At 43.7% G+C, this 19,477-nt stretch overlaps 2 protein-coding genes across 2 annotated transcripts in view; both read left to right on the top strand.

The window, feature by feature from the left end:
* ITGB6 (integrin subunit beta 6) overlaps positions 1-734 on the top strand; it is a 144,411-nt gene extending 143,677 nt beyond the window's left edge. Inside the window, exon 19 of the mRNA XM_047721882.1 lies at positions 312-734. Coding sequence (XP_047577838.1) covers positions 312-377 — 66 coding nt within the window. The 3' untranslated portion in view covers positions 378-734. The remainder of the gene's footprint in view (positions 1-311) is intronic.
* A 5,535-nt stretch (positions 735-6,269) lies between these two features.
* Positions 6,270-19,477, top strand: part of PLA2R1 (phospholipase A2 receptor 1) — a 108,986-nt gene continuing 95,778 nt past the window's right edge. Inside the window, 1 exon segment of the mRNA XM_047721863.1 lies at positions 6,270-6,402. Within this exon segment, the coding sequence (XP_047577819.1) occupies positions 6,297-6,402 (106 nt within the window). The 5' untranslated portion in view covers positions 6,270-6,296.

Below are 19,477 nucleotides of genomic sequence, written 5' to 3'. Positions count from 1 at the left end.
CATAAAACACTCATGTATAATCCATTCTCCATTCTACAGCGGGTATATTCTCTCTAAAATGTAACACATAAATCTGGTTATAGTGAAACCCCATAATGGTTTCCTACTGGCTTTAGCATGAATGTTTTCAACGTGATTTTGGACCTAGCCCCAGCTTTCCTATTTAGCTTCAGTGTTTCCAGAACCTCCCATCTCAATACCCAATCTCTGCTACAAAATTTTCTCAGGTACTTTATGTCAACTCTCACCTCTATTCCTTCTGTCTAGAACATAGTCAGCTAATTCTCTCACATTTCCATTCCCATTTCTAGGCAACTGCTATTCTGCTTTTGGTCACCATGGATTGGTTTTACATTTTCCAGAATTTTAATGACTGATGTCCTTATCAGAAGTCCCTATGAAGACACAGAGAGATATACAGGGAAGGAGGCAATGGGATAATGGAGGTAGATTTTTCAGTGATGCAGCTACAAGCCAGGTAAGACAAGGATTACCAGCAGCCACCAGAAAGAAGGATGGAAGATATTCTCCTTCAGAGCCTCAAGAAACAACCAATCTTGCCAACACCTTGATTTTGGACTTCCAGTCTAAAAAACTCTGAAAGAGGGGTGCGTGTGTAGCTCAGTCGGTTGAGTGCCCAACTCTTGATTCCAGCTCCTGTCCTGGTCTCAGGATTCAGCGGGGAGTCTGCTGGAGATACTCTCTCTTCCTCTCCCTCTGTCTCTCCTCCACCTCTCTCTCTCTGTCTCTCAACTAAATAAATCTTTAAAAAATAACAATTTAAAAAATTTAAAAATGTGAGAGAATAATTCTGTTGTTTTAAGCCACCCAGTTGTACTTATTACAGCAGCTCTAGGAAACTAAGTACTTACATTTTTTTTAACTTTTCAAGACTGACAGAGTGTTTTCCAAAGTGATCACACCATTGTACACTCCTATCAGCAGTGTGTAAGAGTTCCAATTTCTCCTCAACCTTGCTGACACTTAGTATAGCCAGCCTTTTCAATTTTAACCACTCAAGAGGTGTGTAGTAGTATACATTTGTGGTATAATTTGCATTTCCTTAATGCCTAATGGTCTTGAAAATAATTTCATACATTTATTTCCCATCTGAATATCTTCTTGGGTGAAGTGTCTGTTCTAACCTTTTGCCTATTTGTTACTTGGATTATTTTCTTATTATTGAGTTTGAAGATTCTTTACATGGTCTAGATACAATTTCTTTATATGACTTGCAAATATTTTGTCCTAGTTGGTGGTTTTCATTTTCATTTTCTCAACTGTACCTTCTGAGGTCAGCTAAGTATTCGAGGAGGCAGTTCAGATGCCTCTCTTTCTTAGAAACCTTCTCAGAGCTTTAAGCCTTGATGAGTGGCCCTTCTAAGTACTTGTCAAGTTTCAGGTACATCCTTATATCATGATATGCATTGTATCCTATTATAATTGTTTGGCTACCAATTTGTTTTTTCTCCTAGAATCTAAGGTTTGTGATCATGGGCAAGGACTCATTATGCCCTATTCTTTGTTGTAGCCTCCATACCAGGACAAAGATTGATAGAAGGTGCTTGCATTGGATAATTTTTCTCAACTCTCCAGAATCACTGTCCATAGTTCTCTACCTTGCTCTGTGCTCTGTGAAGCTGACCTCTGTTGGCCCCTTGTCCACTGACTTCTGGCTGGGTTTATCTGATGGGAAAAGAACAGAGTGTAGGGGAGAAGATAGAGCAGACTAGTCTCTGAGCGTCCTCTCTGACAAACCTTAGCTTGGTAGTAGTTGCTGTCCTGTGCCATTGGGTGTTCCCTGTCTCACAGGTATAGCTCTCACAAGGATCCTGTGAATGCTCCCTGCACTTGTTCTTTTAATCCCAGGTGTAGCAATAACAGCTTCCAGAACTTGCTAGAAACTAGGTCTTCACCATCCTGTTTTGGTCCCTTTAACACTGCCCACACTTCATAGTTCTTTCATTAGATCTTCCCTATAAATCTGAGCCTCCCCATTTCTTGCTGAGACCCTGATTCCCTGATTTCCTGCTCAAAAAATATTGGTTAATTTTGACCCTCACCATAACCTATACCTTAAGTGAATTTTAAATCCCTGAATTTTCTCCACTGTTTTCATTCAACATAATTCAGGTTCTAATGTTTTTTTTGAGTTTCAAATGACTCCAAACACTATATTCCTTTGAACCTCATTCCCACCTCCCTTCATTCACTCATTCATTCAGCAGAAACTTTTTGACAACTCACTAAGGACCAGGAACTGTGCTGCCCTGCAGTCACAGAGAAGGAAAACATAGTCAGTCCCCCAAGGAACTCACATTCAAGTGAGAGATATAATCAAATAACTAAGTCTAATTCAAAGTGATACTTTGAGCAATGGAGAGATATGCAAAGGCCTGAAGGCACAAAGCTCTAGCCACCCCACTCCTGGCTGGGGACAGAAGACAACAATACAACAGGACCCACCTTCCCACAAATGAACCCTTTCAGGATGCCAGACTCTGTGCTAAGCACTGCACATACTTATTTAATACAGCAACACTATAAAGCAAAAGCAAATGTTACCATATGCATTTTACACAGAAGGAAACTGAGGCCAAAGGAGGCTAAGTAACCTGCTGGTAGGTGACAGAGTCCCTCTTTTAACCATTATGTATCCTGTATTGTAAATGTAACACACACACACACACACAAGACTGAGGTGTGGGGAAAAATAATTTTCTCCAAGGCTAAAAGAGCTCTTTGCCACAGATGTTCACCTCAAAGCCACAATTCTTCAGGAAGAGATGAAAAACTAGCTCTTTTCTGAGTCTTCTAATTGTTGAATAGGAAATGTGGTGTCGGGAGGCCAGGAAGCTGTCATCACCATTCTTCATTACACTAATTGCTCTTAGATGAAATATGGTTTGTTTCCCCTTTTATTCCTGCTCATATTCATAGCTCTGCTACTTTGGAATATTCTCTCTTTGGGTCAAGGAAGGCTTTCTCCTTTTTTCATTATACAGAGGGTACAACTGAAGCCCAGGGCAGGTGATGTCTCACCTGGATCCCACAGCCAGTGGGTAACCCAGTGTCCCAGTGACTAACTCCTTTGGCCAGGATACCCCAATAGCTGCCCTTTGCCCCAGCCAGGCCCATCTACTCACAGTTGCTTATACAAGCATTTCTCACTAAAACTGCTGTATTTTTTTTTCACAGCTTCTTCCCGTCCCAACACAGGCTCTTCCTCTCACCTTTCTGAATACGTCTAACCCCGTACAATCACTCTAGCTCCTCCTGACCTCTCTCCCTTTTTACTCACCCTGCACTGTCCTTCATCAAAGATTGGCAACACTATTACGCTTTGCTACCTGGTTATGCATGTGGATTGCACTTGATAGCTGTAGCAGATGCCAGCCCACTCAGACCTGAATCACCTACTTTGAATATATTCCCATAGCACACAATGTACTTCTGAGGCCACAGGAGAAATATTTCATGATTAAAGTCTCTACAGTCAGTATGCTAAAGGCAGCCCTTTTCTGCATGCTTTCAGGCAGAGATCCTAACTTCTACGTCTAATGATATGCTCTTGACTCAGTACCCACACTGGAAAGTCTCACATTCTCTCAGCCTTACCTCTTATTCCAGCTGCCTCTGTAGCAGCCAGCCCTGCACAGGCTGCCCCAGCTTCCTTCTGGGGCAATCTGACAGCACCTCACCTCTAGTCATGCCATACTTCCGTTGCTGTCTTCCCCTGGGGCTCTGAGATGCCAAGGCATAGGACCATGCTTAAAACTCATCATTGCCAAAGAAATGTGCAGAGGAGTTAATAAGCCTAGAATCAGCTTGCCCAGCAGGAATGGTAAGCCTATAGGTAAATGCTTTCCTCTTTTCCTCAGGACAGACAGTTCTGAAGCCTTCGGAGGCTCCTGAAGGACTGAACACATGTTGCTACTGCAGTGGCCAAGGCAGTGGCTTTCCCTTGTTCCCTATTTCACTCTGGTCTTCAATCCCATTTCCTGCCAGGGATCTCATCCTAGGTTATGCTTTCTGGGGAACCAGGCTAAAATAGTGCATTCATCTGGTTGAGCTGCCATAAGAATATACCATACCTTGGGTGGTTTAAACAAGAGAAATTTATTTCTCACAGTTCTGGAGGCCATAAAGTCCAAGATCAAGGTGCAAAGTTTCAAGTTTCTGATGAGGGTTCTCTTCTTGGCCCTCATATGGTCTGTCACCTTCGTGCTGTGTCCTCATGTGGCCACTGATCCTATCTAGGACCCTACCTTTAAGATTCCATTAAATGTAATTAACTCTTCAAAGCCCTATCTCTGAATACAATCATGAAATTTAGAGGTTTGGGGCTTCAACATGTGAACTGGGGGAGGAGGATGCAATTCAGTCTAGGGTAGACACTGTTAACTCCGAAATGTTGGTTTGATCTTAGCCAATAAGCATCCAAGAAAGGTCGTTCAAGATCCCTTCTTCTTCTTCTTCTTCTTCTTCTTCTTCTTCTTCTTCTTCTTCTTCTTCTTCTTCTTCTTCCTCTTCCTCTTCCTCTTCCTCTTCCTCTTCTTCTTTTCTTCTTTTCTTCTCCTTCTCCTTCTTCTTCTTCTTCCTCTTCTTCTTTCTTCTTTTCTTCTTCTTCTTCTTCTTCTTCTTCTTCTTCTTCTTCTTCTTCTTCTTCTTCCTCTTCCTCTTCCTCTTCTTCTTTCTTCTTTTCTTCTTCTTCTCCTTCTCCTTCTCCTTCTCCTTCTCCTTCCTCTTCTTCTTCTTTCTTCTTTTCTTCTCCTTCTCCTTCTCCTCCTTCTCCTTCTCCTTCTCCTTCTCCTTCTCCTTCTCCTTCTCCTTCTTCTTCTTCTTCTTCTTCTTCTTCTTCTTCTTCCTCTTCCTCTTCCTCTTCCTCTTCTTCTTCTTCTTTTTTAAGCTCCCTTCCCCCCCCTCATGTCTTAATGACTATTTAGGAAAGGTCTTATGTTAGCTTGTTCTCGTGAATATTAAATGTTTCTAGTGTTCTGCTGGTGATTTGGGGGAAATCGGAGGGGAGACAAACCATAAGAGACTGTGAACTCTGAGAAACAAACTGAGGGTTTTGGAGGGGAGTGGGGGGTGAGCCTGGTGATGGGTATTATGGAGGGCACATATTACATGGAACGCTGGGTGTGGTGCATAAACAATGAATGCTGGAACACTGAAAACGTATAAAATAAAATAAAAAGGGGGGAAGACTACAGTTAGAAGAACTACATTCGGGGCGCCTGGGTGGCTCAGTGGGTTAAGCCGCTGCCTTCGGCTCGGGTCATGATCTCAGAGTCCTGGAATCGAGCCCCGCATCGGGCTGTCTGCTTGGCGGGGAGCCTGCTTCCTCCTCTCTCTCTGCCTGCCTCTCTGCCAGCTTGTGATCTCTCTGTCAAATAAATAAATAAAATCTTTAAAAAAAAAAAAAAAAGAAGAACTACATTCTAGTCTTTTCCTACTTAACTTGTTTAGGGAGTAAGTTTTACTAGACCTAGAGCAAATGATTTTGCCTTTCCCCACCGCTTTTCTCAGCTATTAAGTGGGATAACAGCTGTAATGTAGGTTAACCCAGCTATTTTGCTGGGTTAGGGGGATCCCAGGAGATGGAAAGTGGGGAGACGGCATTTAAAAAAGAAAAGGAGCTCAACTAATGGAAGAACGTTCCGGTACTTTGAGGGAGGATCCTGGTGCACCCCACGAATCTCCATGGTCCACATTCCAGAGGAGGGGAGGTCCAGAGTACTCCCAAAGCCCCTGGGTTCAGAGAGTAGCTTGGTTTGCTCCAAACTGCTTTGGGCCAACCCTGCAGTGTTTACCAGAATCCGGGTGGTTTGTGAACCCGGATGTCAGACTTCTGTCCCAGAGATTCTCAACTTGCTCATCCCCAACTCCTCTCGGCCTCCCTCAGGAAGGAGAGAGGGGACAGGAAGCGGGAGGAGCTTGCAACGGGCAACTCCTCTCACCCCTCCTCTCTCCCCAACCCAAAGGCAAGAGTTTCTGGGACGGGCTGATGGTCCACCGCCTCTTCCTCCTCCTTCTCCAAGCTGGAGTGAGTAGGGCGGGGAAAAAACTCCGCAACTTAACGGTCTCCAGCCCAGAGCCCCGAGTGTCCGCACACTGTGGCGACAGGGACGACAGAGTGGGCCTCCAGGAGGCTGGGGTGGCGAGTTCCCAGGAGGCGTGGATCACCGAGCGGGCTGCGGTCCCGCCTCCAGCGCCGCGGCCCCGCACTCGGGCTTTGGCGTTGGCTCCCCGCGACCATCACCCTGGGCGTCCGGCGTGCCCGGTGGTTAGCGATGCTGTTGCTGCGGTCGCTACCTCTGCTGCTTCTGCTGGGGGCGCCACGGAGCTTCGCCGAGGGCGCGGTGACCGCGCTTACCCGCGAGTCCGTCCCATGGCAGGGTGAGTGTCCCCTGGGCCAAAGAGATCAGACCCGCACAGCGGGGACGGGGATGGTTACGGCAGAGAAGGAAGGGGCCAAACTGGGGGCAGGAAGGGGTGAGCAGCTAAGGCGACCGTATTTATATGGTGGCTGCGTTTCGTTAGTCCCGAGAAGGCCGGCGGATGGGCCAGTCCTGCACCCGGAATGGCATTGCATCCCACTCTTCCTGGCCCGCATCCTCCTCCTGCAGCCCCGCATCCTCCAGGCATCCGCGGGCAGCGCGGCAACCGGCCGGGCCTGGGCTTGAAGGCAAAACTTGACTAAGTTCTGGCCCGGGACCATTTCAAAATGACATTTCAAAATGATCGTTTCTCAGATAAATAATGGCAAAAAATATGTCCCATTTTGTTCACTCCCAAAGCAAACCTGGATGTGTGCCGCCACTTGCCTAGTGGCCCTGAGCCAGGCTTCCATCCCTCTGCTCCTTCAGGAAAGAACACCTAGTCTTTTCTGTTAATACCTTGCAGACCAAATGGGGGCGTGGAGCCTCTGTAGGCCATGAACTGTGCAAACTGAAGCCAATCACCTTCTGCCTCTCACTTTCTCTCATAAGACAAGTGGGGTGTGGGATATCCAGAGGCCCACCGAGGAGTAAACGAGATCGTTCCATGCCATCCATCTGGCATGCCTGTGAGCCAGAGTTCCTTCAAAGTCACCCCCACAGCCCACGTGCACACCTGGATCAAGTCACCAAACAGTTATTCAGCACCTAGTACCCAGAAGATTCATGAAAGCTCTATAGTCATGAGGGGAGGGTATCCTGCAGGGACCCACAGCCGAGAATAACTACCTGCATGGTTGCCTCCAAGGCAGAGAGGCCAGTGTCCCAAACTGGAAGCCTCTCTGTGAAAGGAGGAGGGAGGCAGGGGTAAATAAACCAGCAGGAGTCTCCAGGCAGCCTCTGTCCTCCTCCACCTTTAGGAATGAGTTTCGAAAGAACAGCTAAAACAAGGTGTGAGCCATGCCTGAGTTCATTGTTCTTTCTTTCTTTTTTTTTTCTTTTCTTTTCATCATACTCTGCCTACAATTTTGAGGTGATCTTTTCTGGACTGTATTCCCTAGCACTCCCACAAGGCTTTATCAGGGACAGGTTGAGTAATTCCCACTCTAAAATGGCCAAAGATCAAAGACCTCTTAACCTTAGCACTAATGAGCTAATCCTTAATATATGTAGCAGCAGACCCAAATCCTGGCCTGAGATAGTTTCTAATCAGTGCCTTCATCTTAGTGGTCAAGGACAAACCATCTGCTACCTCCTGTACATTCCAAGTGACAGTTTGCAAATCTGAAAATCTGACATAGTTGGCAGAGAGATTAGTCAGGTATGAAAATGGTGTTACTGGTATTCCCTGAAAGTGTGGCATTGGAGACTGTGTGACATTGAATGTGCCAGTTCTTACACAGGCTCCCCTCCCTGACTTCTATCACCCACATCAGTAAAAATTTTAAGTATAATCTAGATGGGTTTCTTTTTTTTTTTTTTTTTAAGATTTTATTTATTTATTTGACAGAGAGAGATCACAAGTAGACGGAGAGGAAGGCAGAGAGAGAGAGAGAGAAAGAGAGGGAAGCAGGCTTCTTGCTGAGCAGAGAGCCCAATGCGGGACTCGATCCCAGGACCCTGAGATCATGACCTGAGCCAAAGGCAGCGGCTTAACCCACTGAGCCACCCAGGCGCCCCTCTAGATGGGTTTCTAGTATAATCTAGAAATTGGGTTTTTCCTGTCTATACCAAGATGGAAAAAACAAATCTTAGCATTGGAAGGGACCTGAGACAGCCATCATCTGAGTTGTTTCATCTGTATTATTGATTGAATTGATATGAATTATAAGCATTACAGTCTTGGGAGGCAGCTGATGGATGCTATTGTGCTGACTTTTCATTTACCAATAATTTTTGTGTCCAAAAGTCTATATGTGCCATATAGTGTCATATAATAGTCAAGTTCATGGTCTCTGAGCCAGACTATATGGGTCCAAATCCTGTCTCTACCATGTACCAGCAATGTCACCTTGGACAAGTTACTTCACCTCTCTGTGCCTCAGTTTCTTCATATATAAAAATGGGGGGAATAATAGTGCTTCCTCAAGTGTTGTCCTTTCATTTCAGTATCCCCACAGCACCAACTTTCTCTGGCCCGTCCAGACCATTCTGACAGGTTGACAGTCCTTTACCAATCATATACTGTCCTCTGCACAGCACTGTACTTGGCATGTCTTCAGCTTGTATCCCACCTCTAGTGGGCTATCACACAGGCCTCACTGTGATTCTGGAAACTGAGCTCTTCTAGCAAATGCTGCAACTTGGTAACTTCACTCACTTAAGGATGCCAACACTGGGAGGGCAAGTGAGAGAATGAAGATGGGAGTGGACACTCTGGGGAAAGGTGGACATAGTCTCAGTAGAAGTTGCTAAAGGAAATGATTGGGGACAATAAAAGAATTTTAAAGCTGTACTGAGAGCTGAAAATGATGTGAAATGGCCTCAACCAGCCAATAATAGGAGACTTTCCTCAGGAGTACTTATCTCCCCAGGAGCAGGACTGGAGGGAGACTGGGGCTGTCTTAGTCCTTCAAGACAGTCAAGGTAGGCTTTTCTGAATGACCAGTGACCAAGGAGGTTGGGGTGCTGATAAGCTGATAAGGTAAAGGTGCATGACCATGGAGACTGTCTAGAAGAAGACTGAACTGGGGTAAAGGGGTAGAGTCATCTCTTGAAATACTGTGCCAACAGGAAGAGAGGTGAGGAGCTGAAGGCTTCAGCTGTTCATTCACTATCTGTTGAGTAATGTGTGCCTTGTCTCCCTTCTTGGATTGGATTCACCCACAAGTAATCCCTGAGACATGTATTTATTTCGATGCAAGTAGTTTGTTTGGGAGATGATTGTAGAAGACACAATGAAAGAGTGAGGAAATGAGACAGGGAAGGGGCTCAGTTTCACAGGAGCCCTTCTCAGTGACTGTGGAGAACACAGTGGACCCACTGAGGGCAGGAAACAGAGGTATTCACCCACCAACTCCCATTCCTCCCTAATGCAGGGTCCCTCCTGGGGCACTAATCTTCTGGTCTCTGGCCTGCATGGAGCACTGTCAGGCAAGAAGACACAGAGAATCAGTCAGAAAATATGAGAACTCTCTCAGGTAAATGACCTCCAGGGTAGACGGTATGGATAACCAATGGAATCTGCTACTCACTCCCAGATTAGGGAGATAAAAATATGAGCAGGATATGTCCTCAAGAGGCTGAGAGTCCAGAAACAGATACAGAAACACAAAATATTACAAAACAGTGCAGAAGATGTTAGGATAACAGGGAATGAGCAAAGTTCTTAAGTAGGGACTTAAGTACGGACTGGCCTGAGGGGCTGCGGACTACAAAAGGGCATTTATTTTCCCAAAAGATAAGTAGTAGTTGCCACACAGGCAACTTTCCTCCAGAAAGCACAGAATGTTTGCAAAGGCACAGAATCACGTATTGGGTAGTCTGAAAGTTCTAGTCTAAGCTCTTTTGGATGGAAGAAAGAGGTCCCATGGAAGGTCACTCAGGCAAGCACTAGACTGGGTATAAGGGCACTAAGATCTGAAGGGGGACCCAAGGACAGGCTCTCCTGTGCGGCCACGCCTCCTGGGAACTGAGAACTGGCCACTGGGACTGCTTGCTGGTCCCTATTTGGTTCTCTTTCTGTGGACTGGTTTCTTTTGCTTCAACTTGCAGGATCTTTCATGTGTAGCTCCCGCAACTTCCTTGGAGGAGTTGCCTAATTTCCTAAGAGAGGAATCTGGCCACATTTGTCATAGCATGCTGGCCAGTCCCTGCACTCTGCCCTTGAATTAGAGGCCTTCCCGTGGCTGGTAGGCGGTGATTGTGGTGTGAGATACATACATGGATCTGCTCCATCAGAGGCTGTGATGGAGTAGATCCCCAGAATAGGGTTGTGGCAGGACAAGAAGTTGTGACAGATCTATATTTGGATGCGTGCAAGAGATGAGGAAATGAAGAGTTTGGTTAGAGGAAATCTGCTTAAGGAAAGTAAATTCAGGTGGTATGAATTGAGTATTGCTGAGAAGAACCTCATGAGTTCAGACAAAAGGGAACCAGAACACACTTTTAAGTTTGGGACTTGAAGTCGGTTTGGGACTTGAAGAGGGTAGTTATGGAAGGCAGCAAAGAGCCCATGTGAGAGGTTAAATCGACTGCTCATGAAGAAAGACACTGATGCCCTGAGCTAAGTCAGTCATAGCAGGAATACTGAGAAGCAGAAGGTTTGGACTCAAGAAATATGGGTTAAAAAAGAAGAAAATTAAAAATAATAAACAGTGAGAGACATGGGAGAAATGGCAGAACAGAAGGGGCAGTGGTTATACAATAGAAATAATAATAGAAATAGAAAATATAGAAATATTAGAAAATAGAAATAGTTTTGGAGGTGGATCCTTTCTTGGCAGTGATCAGGTAGAAGGTGTGGTTGTGGGCATGGTCACTGAAGTGGGGGAACAGGTGGAAGAAGGTCCTTGGAGCAGAGGAAGTTGAGGAACCTAGCATCCACAGCAATACAGACATAACTTGTGTGAAACAAAAGTTTCATTTTAAAAATACCATTACCTCATGCGATGTGCTGCTACTCATCTACTCTGTTCCATTCTACTTCCTTTGATAATTGATACATTGATGATCATGACCCATTCATGAACCATAACCCATGGTGGGCCAGAGTGTTAGGGCATCCGTGCAGAAGTTAAAGGCTTTGAGGTAGAGAGGAGAACGGGGAGCCTGCTGGCATCGAAGTCACAACGAATGTAAGGAAGAGGTCAGGATGAGACACTCCAGTGTTGAGGAAGGGAAGACTGTGTGTCATGGTGGAGAGGTTTCTGACAGAGGGTGATGAGAGCCACCATCTGGAGGCAGCAGTGGGGAGACGTGGTGACCCTGAGATTTTCCCTTAGCTTCCATTTCTGATACAACAGTAACGTTGGCTCCCTTGACTGTTCCTCATAGTACATAACGTTTGAAGAATGATTACTGTGTGCTATTTCACATACATTAACACACTAAACCTTCATCACAATGAGGTAGGTACTATTACTACATACCCTTCTTTATGGGTGAAAAAGGTTAAAGAGCTTGCACCAATAGGAACTTGAAAAATGGGAATTTGAATCAGGCACTCAAGCACTAATGCAAAAGACACCCCCCACCATAGCCTTGTGAGCTCATTAAATAGTTCATTCTGTATCCTGTTGTTTGATGGGAGCACATGATTTGATTCTGTGACAGGAGGAACAGAAAGCCAGCCTCTTGTTTTTTGCAGTTGCTCCTTTTCCAAACCAGTATCTCTACATGTAAGAGTGAATATTTTCATAAAGCAGAAAAGCTATTGATTTTTTAAAAAACATTGTAGGCAATTCCTACACTCCTGGGCAATGAGCCATTCTCCTAATCTAGAGATGTGGGATTTAAGTAAAAGCCTGATCAGATACTGGTTTGGCTGTCCTGCTCAGCCATCAATCACTCCCACCACCTGATTCTGTTTCTCTTGACTTCATCATCACCTCTCAGAATCTCTTCCACTTCAAACTTTTCTCATTCCAGCTTCTCTGGCTGGCTCTTCTCCTCACGAGCCTTTAAGAGTCATCAGACTTCCAGTTTTCCTGGTGCTATACTTTTTCTCATTAAGCTTCTAACTCTTCCTATTGTTGGTTGGTAGAGTAACTGATACCACACAGTGTAGGTTCCAAGCCAGTGCAGAACAGTGGAGTCAAACTGAGGGCTCAGATGTCCCCTCATTTCCCTTTTCTTGACCTAAGAATTTGCTTATTTATATCCGGTTTTCTGAAGAAATGATTCCTTTGTTTTGCCTCTTCTAAACTCATCCCTGTGTGATGAATCCTCATATGATCTATCAAAGTAATATAGTTGAGACATTCATAGACCCTTGCCTCCACTTTCTTTTAGAAATTATCCTTGAAAGCCTTTTAGGAGATGTTCCAATACAAAGCTAGGAACATAAATTATATATTTTTAATTATTCATAGTTAAAGGAAATACAGTTCATAAAAGAAACAAAGAATGCCTTATAAACACTGTATTAAGTCATTCAGGGGAAAAAATTTAATAAAACCACTCAAGAAAAAGGGAGGAATATTATTACAATTTCTGTAAATTGGTTCTGTGATACAGAGCTAAACAAAACAAATAAGAGGTTTCTGCTTTCATGTGTGGCCACATGATTTTTTAATTTATAAAATTCTCAGAATACTACGGTTCCAAAGAAATATGCTACCACACTAAGTGAAAAAAGTCAGTCAGGGAAAGACAAATAACGTATGATTTCATTCATATGTGGAATTTAGGAAACAAAACGAATGAATAAAGGGCGGGGGGAGGGGGAAGAACAAGACGAACAAAGAAACAGACTCTTAACTGTAGAGAAGAAACTGATGGTTACCAGGGGGAGGTAGGTGGGAAGTGGGTGAAGTAGGTGACGGGGATTAAGTAGCGCTCTGCTTGTGATGAGCACTGGGTGATGTATGGAAATGTTGAATCACTAAATTGTACATCTGAATCTAATAGTACACTGTATGTTAACTAACTGGAATTTAAATGAAAACTTGATTTAAAAAAAGTAAATGGCTAACCTAAAAATATATTCAGCCTCCCAGATAATAAAATAAATGCAAAAAAAAAAAAAAAAAGCAGCTTGTTAGCATAAAAAAATATGCTTGTAAAAAGTTTTACTATTTCTGGCTTTTGGCATTCTGCTCTTGAGAATTTTCCTTTTCACTTATGAAAATATAAGAGGAAATTCAAAGTGGTTGTCCAACTAAAAGCATTTTTGTCTTATTTGGCACTATCCATGTTCAACATTAAGATCTGCTTTTCTTTTATGAAAATTTATGGAGTGATCATAGTGACTGAGGTCATCCTTTTCGTGATCCTATGAAGCCAGTGCTATTACTATACCCATTGTGCAGATGGAGAAACCAAGGCAGTTACTGTTCAGCTTCAAGCAGTTCTGCCATAAAAGAAGTGCTCTGTCATTTGCCAAAGTTCTTCTTCTGTAGTGGTAGATTTGTTCAGGTAAGAACCGGGTGGGCTCGTGGGCATGTGGCCAATGAAGACACACAGAGTGCTGTCCTCAGCAGGGCATTGCACTTGGTGTTTAATGTTCTGTGGTTTGGGGTCCTGTAATTCTTAACAATTTTAATCTCTGAATTTGTGCTTTGGACATGAAAGCTCATGGGACAACAGAACATGAGCCAGAAGCTAGAAGCCTCAGCTCAAGCTCAGTCCCACTTTTGTCACATCCACTGACACACCCCCCGCCAGATCCCCTGGATGGGTTCTAAGCTGCTGCCTCCCCACTCCTACCCTCCATCCACTGTGCCAACAGGCTGTGTTCAGGTTGGGAGACAGGAGGACTGGGGTCTGCTAGTGGAAGGCCAGTGGCATCTCAGGGAGGAGCAAGGCCCTGGCTATCCCCACTAGCCTGACAGCACCAAGCGTATTTGGTGAGGACTGAGTGGGGAGCCTGTCACCTATCCCCAATCCAGGTACTGAGTTTGAGTCCAGCACTTCCTGGCACAGAGGCTGTAATCTCTTGTGGGCTCACAGGAAGTGGAGATTGACTTGACTTCCCTGCCCCAGGCAGGACACCACATTTTCATCTTACTTTGGGTAGCCAGCAAAGAAGGTAGCCAGCCTGAATTGGAAGCATGGGGACTCAAAATTTATAGGCTGAATTCCTAACCCCCATTACTTCAGATCTCATTCTGAAGTATTATTTAGAAATAGGGCCTTTGTGGAGGTAATTAAGTTAAAATTAGGTGATCAGGGTAGACTATTTATATGACTGGTGTCCTTATAAGAAGGGGAAATTGGGACACGGAAATAAGCATCTAGAGTAGATGAAATGAAGGGGCACAGGAAGAAGACACCCATCTATAAGCCAAGGAAGGAGCCTGGAACAGAGCCTTCTCTCACAGGCTCAGATGGGGCCAATCCTGCTGACACCTTGATTATTTACTTCTAGTCTCCAAATCGGGGGACCAATAAATTTCTATGAAGTCATTCAGTTCGTGGTACTTTGTTATTGCAGCCCTAGCAAACTAGTCAGGGTCTAATACTATATCTACCATTGGAAGTTGTTTTTGTGTTTGTGTTAATTTCTATCTTTCAGTTAAGTAAATGTAGATTTTTCTGAAGTGGGTATATTCTTTTTTTTTTTAAGATTTTATGTATTTATTTGACAGATAGATAGAGATCACAAGTAGACAGAGAGGCAGGCGGGTGGGGGGGGCAGGAAGGAAGCAGGCTCCCTGCTGAGCAGAGAGCCCGATGCTGCGGGGCTCCATCCCAGGACCCTGGGATCATGACCCAAGCCGAAGGCAGAGGCTTTAACCCACTGAGCCACCCAGGTGCCCCAAATGGGTATATTCTTAAAGTAACTAAGGTAGATGAGCTCGAGTAAATACTTTTGCATTCAATAATGTCACATCCTTTCCTGGGTTGTTTTAGTTGTTGGTGGAGTTGTCTTCTGTTTCTGTTTGTTTTGGTGACCCAGTCTCTGAATCATATCCCCGGGGCTTCAACAGGCATGCATTTGTGAGGGAAGTTTAAGTATGTTCTGTCTTACTGTGTCTTGCTGTAACTTGCTCTTTGTAGCGAGGCTTCCTGGGGACTGAGATGGCATATTTTCAACAGTTTATAAGACGATAACAGAGCTGCTATGAATAATGATTGTTATACCAACGATGTCTACTAGGTACTTTCAAGTTAAAGGCAAAATGATGGAGGGACAGATTAAAAGCTAAAAGGAAGAGGAAGGTTTTCAACTCAGTTTAAGAATTCACTGGTAAGATACAGAGAGATAAAGCGAAGAACTTCAGAAGAGATGAGATTTTCTGCAAGGGTCAGGCACTGCTAAATGAGGATGGGGGAGAGGAAGGGATGGGAGGGGATGTGAGTAAGCAGAGAGTGGCAAGGACAGTCTAAAAGGGTTAACCTACTTCACACAGGGGTTGGTAACAGGCAATTTGAATCCCCACAAAACTGGGGCCAGTGGAGCTGATTAGCTGGGTTTCATGTTTCCCTCATGTGAGAAAGAGTATTGTATGCCCCTGTGGAACTGGGAGTGGCGATTTGGGAAGATTAGAGAGAAAAGGGGAGAGAACACATAAAAAGATTAAGCAAGAGGGATCCCGTGGGCCTGTGGAGGTGATGATTATCCAGGTTCAGAAGCTGTAGGAAAATAAAGCAAGCTCAAAATCAAGGACAGTGCTAGGGCAGATGAAGAAACGGAAGTTCTGCGGAAGGATAAGGGGATATTTTAGAATGTAATTTACCTTTAGTTGATTAATAGAAGGCAATTGAGAGGCAGCCACAGGCTCTGTTAGGTGCTGTCAGATTAAGAGACAAACACCGAATCTCAGATGCATTTGAGGTAAAATGCAAATATTCATGCAGAGAGGGCCAGGAGGGACAGGCACACTTTCCATTTTGTTCTGCGGGACTCTTCTTTCACGTACAATGCACATGCTGCAAGCATCAGAAATTCCTTGCTTATTGGTTTGGAAAGTCATATTAAGAATCCAGATTTTCTGCATCATTCAGCCATGAACAGAACTCGATTCAGCAGCTTACAACATCCTTTCCTGCTACAGAGTAATCTAAGTAAGGAACACAATCAGATCTGAATCCACTATTCACTGGATAGGACAAACCCAAATTTGTGTAGCTAGAAAAGGTCAATACATCTTAAGAGAGATGCTGCTCACCTTCAGATTGGTTGCACCTTCTGGAAACTTCCAGTGCCCAACTGAGATACAGTAGTCTCCCTTTTTTCACAGGGTATACATTCCGAGACCCCCAGTGGATGCTTGAAACCACAGATGGTACCAAACCCCAATACACACTGTGGCTTTTCCTATACATACATATTTATGATAAAGTTTAATTTATAAATTAGAGACAGTAAGAGATCAACCACAGTAACTAATAATGAAATAAAATAATTACAGTATACTGTAATAAAAATTATGTGAATGTGGGCGGTCTTTCAAAATAACCTCATTGTACTATACTCAACTTTCTTTTGCTAATGTGAGATAATAAATATCTATGTGATGAGATGAAGTGAGGTGAAAGCCATAGGTATTATAACATAGTATTAGGATACCTGTGACCTTCTGGTGACACATCAGAAGAAAGATCTCTGCATGACCATGGTTGACCTCGGGTAAACTAAAACAGCTGAAAGCAAAATGGAAGCTAAGGGTGGGGGAGGGACTACTGTACTGTCAGAACAGAAAGGAACCTAACCGATTCAAGAGATGCTACAGGGCAAAGAGTGCCTGAGCACCAGCTGTGTGGGTGGGTAGAGGAGAAGAGCTTTAAATCCCAGGAAATGGGGTGGGAGATTGAAACAGGATTGTATTTGGCAAGCTGTGGCTTCCTAATAGCTTTCTTCAGCATTGCACTTGGTGTGAACTGTGTATGTGAACTTTTCCTTCCACTTCCCCTAACATGGAGGAGCGCAGAGGCTGACTTTTTATGTGTCGTTGGATTAGGTGGCCACCGTCATAATGGCATTCACTGAATATCAGAAAGCCCTTTGCTTGCCTAAAATCCACCATAAAAAGAGCATTTCTTTAGGAATTGTTTTTTATTGCTTGTTTCAAGTGTTTTTTGTGTAAAGTACAGAAACCTCAACAAAGTCTTAGTGCTTCAAACCTTACCTTATTCACTCACCACTTTAAACCTCCATCCATTTCTAAGAGAAGAACTGTTTAAAGCAGAAGGAGGCACCCAAGGCAGGTGGGGGTGATCCGAAGGGGTGCTGAAAGTGAAATGTCCTACAGGCACCTCCAATCAGCACCGTTCAAACAGATGGATCAGACTGTAATAGTAGCCCCAGCCTTTAGACTCCAACCTCTTGGTATCATAGGAATTGGCAGGCATTTGCCAGCCAAATGAATGCTGAAACTAGAGAACAAGTCATTGCAACTACCTTTTCCAGAAGCCTTGTATTCCGCATATCACTAAATCTTATCTCATTTTCCCCCTTTGAATTCTCTTTCCAGTGATTGGAGTCTCACCATTCCCTGCTTTCCTTTCTCACCACAACCAGCTGAATTGTGGCCTTCTGTCCCCTTGCTGGATCGTAGCAGTAGTCCCCAGACTGCACTCCACCTCCAATGGTGGACTGTCTCATCCCATCTAAAGGAGAACTCCTCCAGGCCAGGAACTTGGACGTTTGTCTCACACTTATATTCTTAGCACCTAAAACACTGCTGGGCACACAGTAAGTGCTCAATAAAGGCTTTTGTTGAGTGATTCACCATGCCAATTCATCTACACCATGACCTCAGTCATACTTTCTCTTATTCTCTCTCATCGGAAGAATAGAATTTTTGAATAAAAATTCAACTTCTTAAATCTTTAAAAAAAAAAAAAAAAAAAAAAAGGGGGCACCTGGGTGGCTCAGTGGTTAAGCCTCTGCCTTCGGCTCAGGTCATGATCTCAGGGTCCTGGGATCGAGTCCCGCATCGGGCTTTCCCCTCTGCAGGTAGCCTGCTTCCTCCTCTCTCTCTCTCTCTGCCTGTCTCTCTGCCCGCTTGTGATCTCTGTCTGTCAAATAAATAAATAAAATCTTTAAAAAAAAAAAAAATTCAACTTCTTCATAAAATGACCCCAAACCATCTCTTTCTAACTTTATATTCTATAACCACCAAAGTCTTTTATATAGGTGGGCTCTCATCACCCTGGAGCTGATTATTTTTGTCACTTCTGAGCTTTGGTGATACTCGCTCTGTCCAAAATGCCCCCTTGCCCACCTCCCCAACCGTGCACCTAAAGACCTCCTCCACTATTCTGAACTCTCTCCTTCTCTCTCTCTGGAATGAAAACAGACATCTTGCTTGGCTAGTTCATCAGTGTATCTCTGTGTGTGACAAAAGTTAGGTCCCTAATAAATGACTGTTGAATGAAAATGTGTGTGCATGTGGCATGTGAGAGAGAGATTGAAAGAAAGAAAGAGATTTCTCTGATAAGCCAAATTATCCCTCCTAGCCCTGGCTTCTACCTCATTGTGCTTATTTATACCTCTGACATCAAAATATACTTCAACATTAAGTTATAATTCTTTCTATACATTTCATGATATACTCCCAGGGTTAACATTAATTCCTTAAGGGCAAACACTATGATATACATATCCTTCTTTCTGCAGGGTTCCTAACATATACCATATTTAAGGGACTGAAAAAAATCTGTTTGGAATTTTAAGTCACCTACTTCAAATTGTTTGGCAACAAACTGCAGCAGTTTATTTTCTTCTTTATAGGTTATAAATTAATGTATGTAAATAAAGCTAGAACTAGACCTATATAGTCCTTACTGAGCATGTGGATACTAAACTTTGGAGACAAAATAGATTTTAAAAAATGTAAAAGAATGATTCAAAGAAATAACCTTTACGGTCCCACCAGCTCTAAAGTCCATGGTTCGGGTTTGTGGGCAAAATTATTCTCCTCCAAATGGCATCATTCCTTCCAGTGATGTTCTCTGTCTCCTCCTTGGAAAGTGGGCAAAGTGAATGCATGTGCACACACTGTCCCCACTCAGAAGTAGAAAGTAGAACTGCTGTCTTCCGTGGATTCTCCCCGCCCCCACCAAAAGCATAAAAGTTAGCTTATAAGTTACTTCTAGTAAATCAATCCTTTCTTTCCTCTTAAACTTATAATTATGAAGGGAAGTATAATAACATTTTACTGCAAAGAGATTTAGTAATTCTGGCAGTACTTCATTAATCACTTAATCAGTGTTCAAGCAGAACTGATGTCCTTGACATATATAATCAATCTTGATTCCTCCCACATTTGATTTTCATCCTTTCTGAAACCTGACCATAGACACTAAGGATTGGTGGCTTTTTTTCACATTATGTTTTTGTTACAGACAACCCATATATGCATATAATAATAATCAGAGTATTGATACCTACATTGGGCCTCCTCATAGTCTATTTGAAAGCAATT

This window comes from Lutra lutra, chromosome 3 (assembly GCF_902655055.1).
Source record: "Lutra lutra chromosome 3, mLutLut1.2, whole genome shotgun sequence".
Classification (NCBI taxonomy): domain Eukaryota; kingdom Metazoa; phylum Chordata; class Mammalia; order Carnivora; family Mustelidae; genus Lutra; species Lutra lutra.
This window is presented reverse-complemented; position numbering and strand designations above follow the sequence as displayed.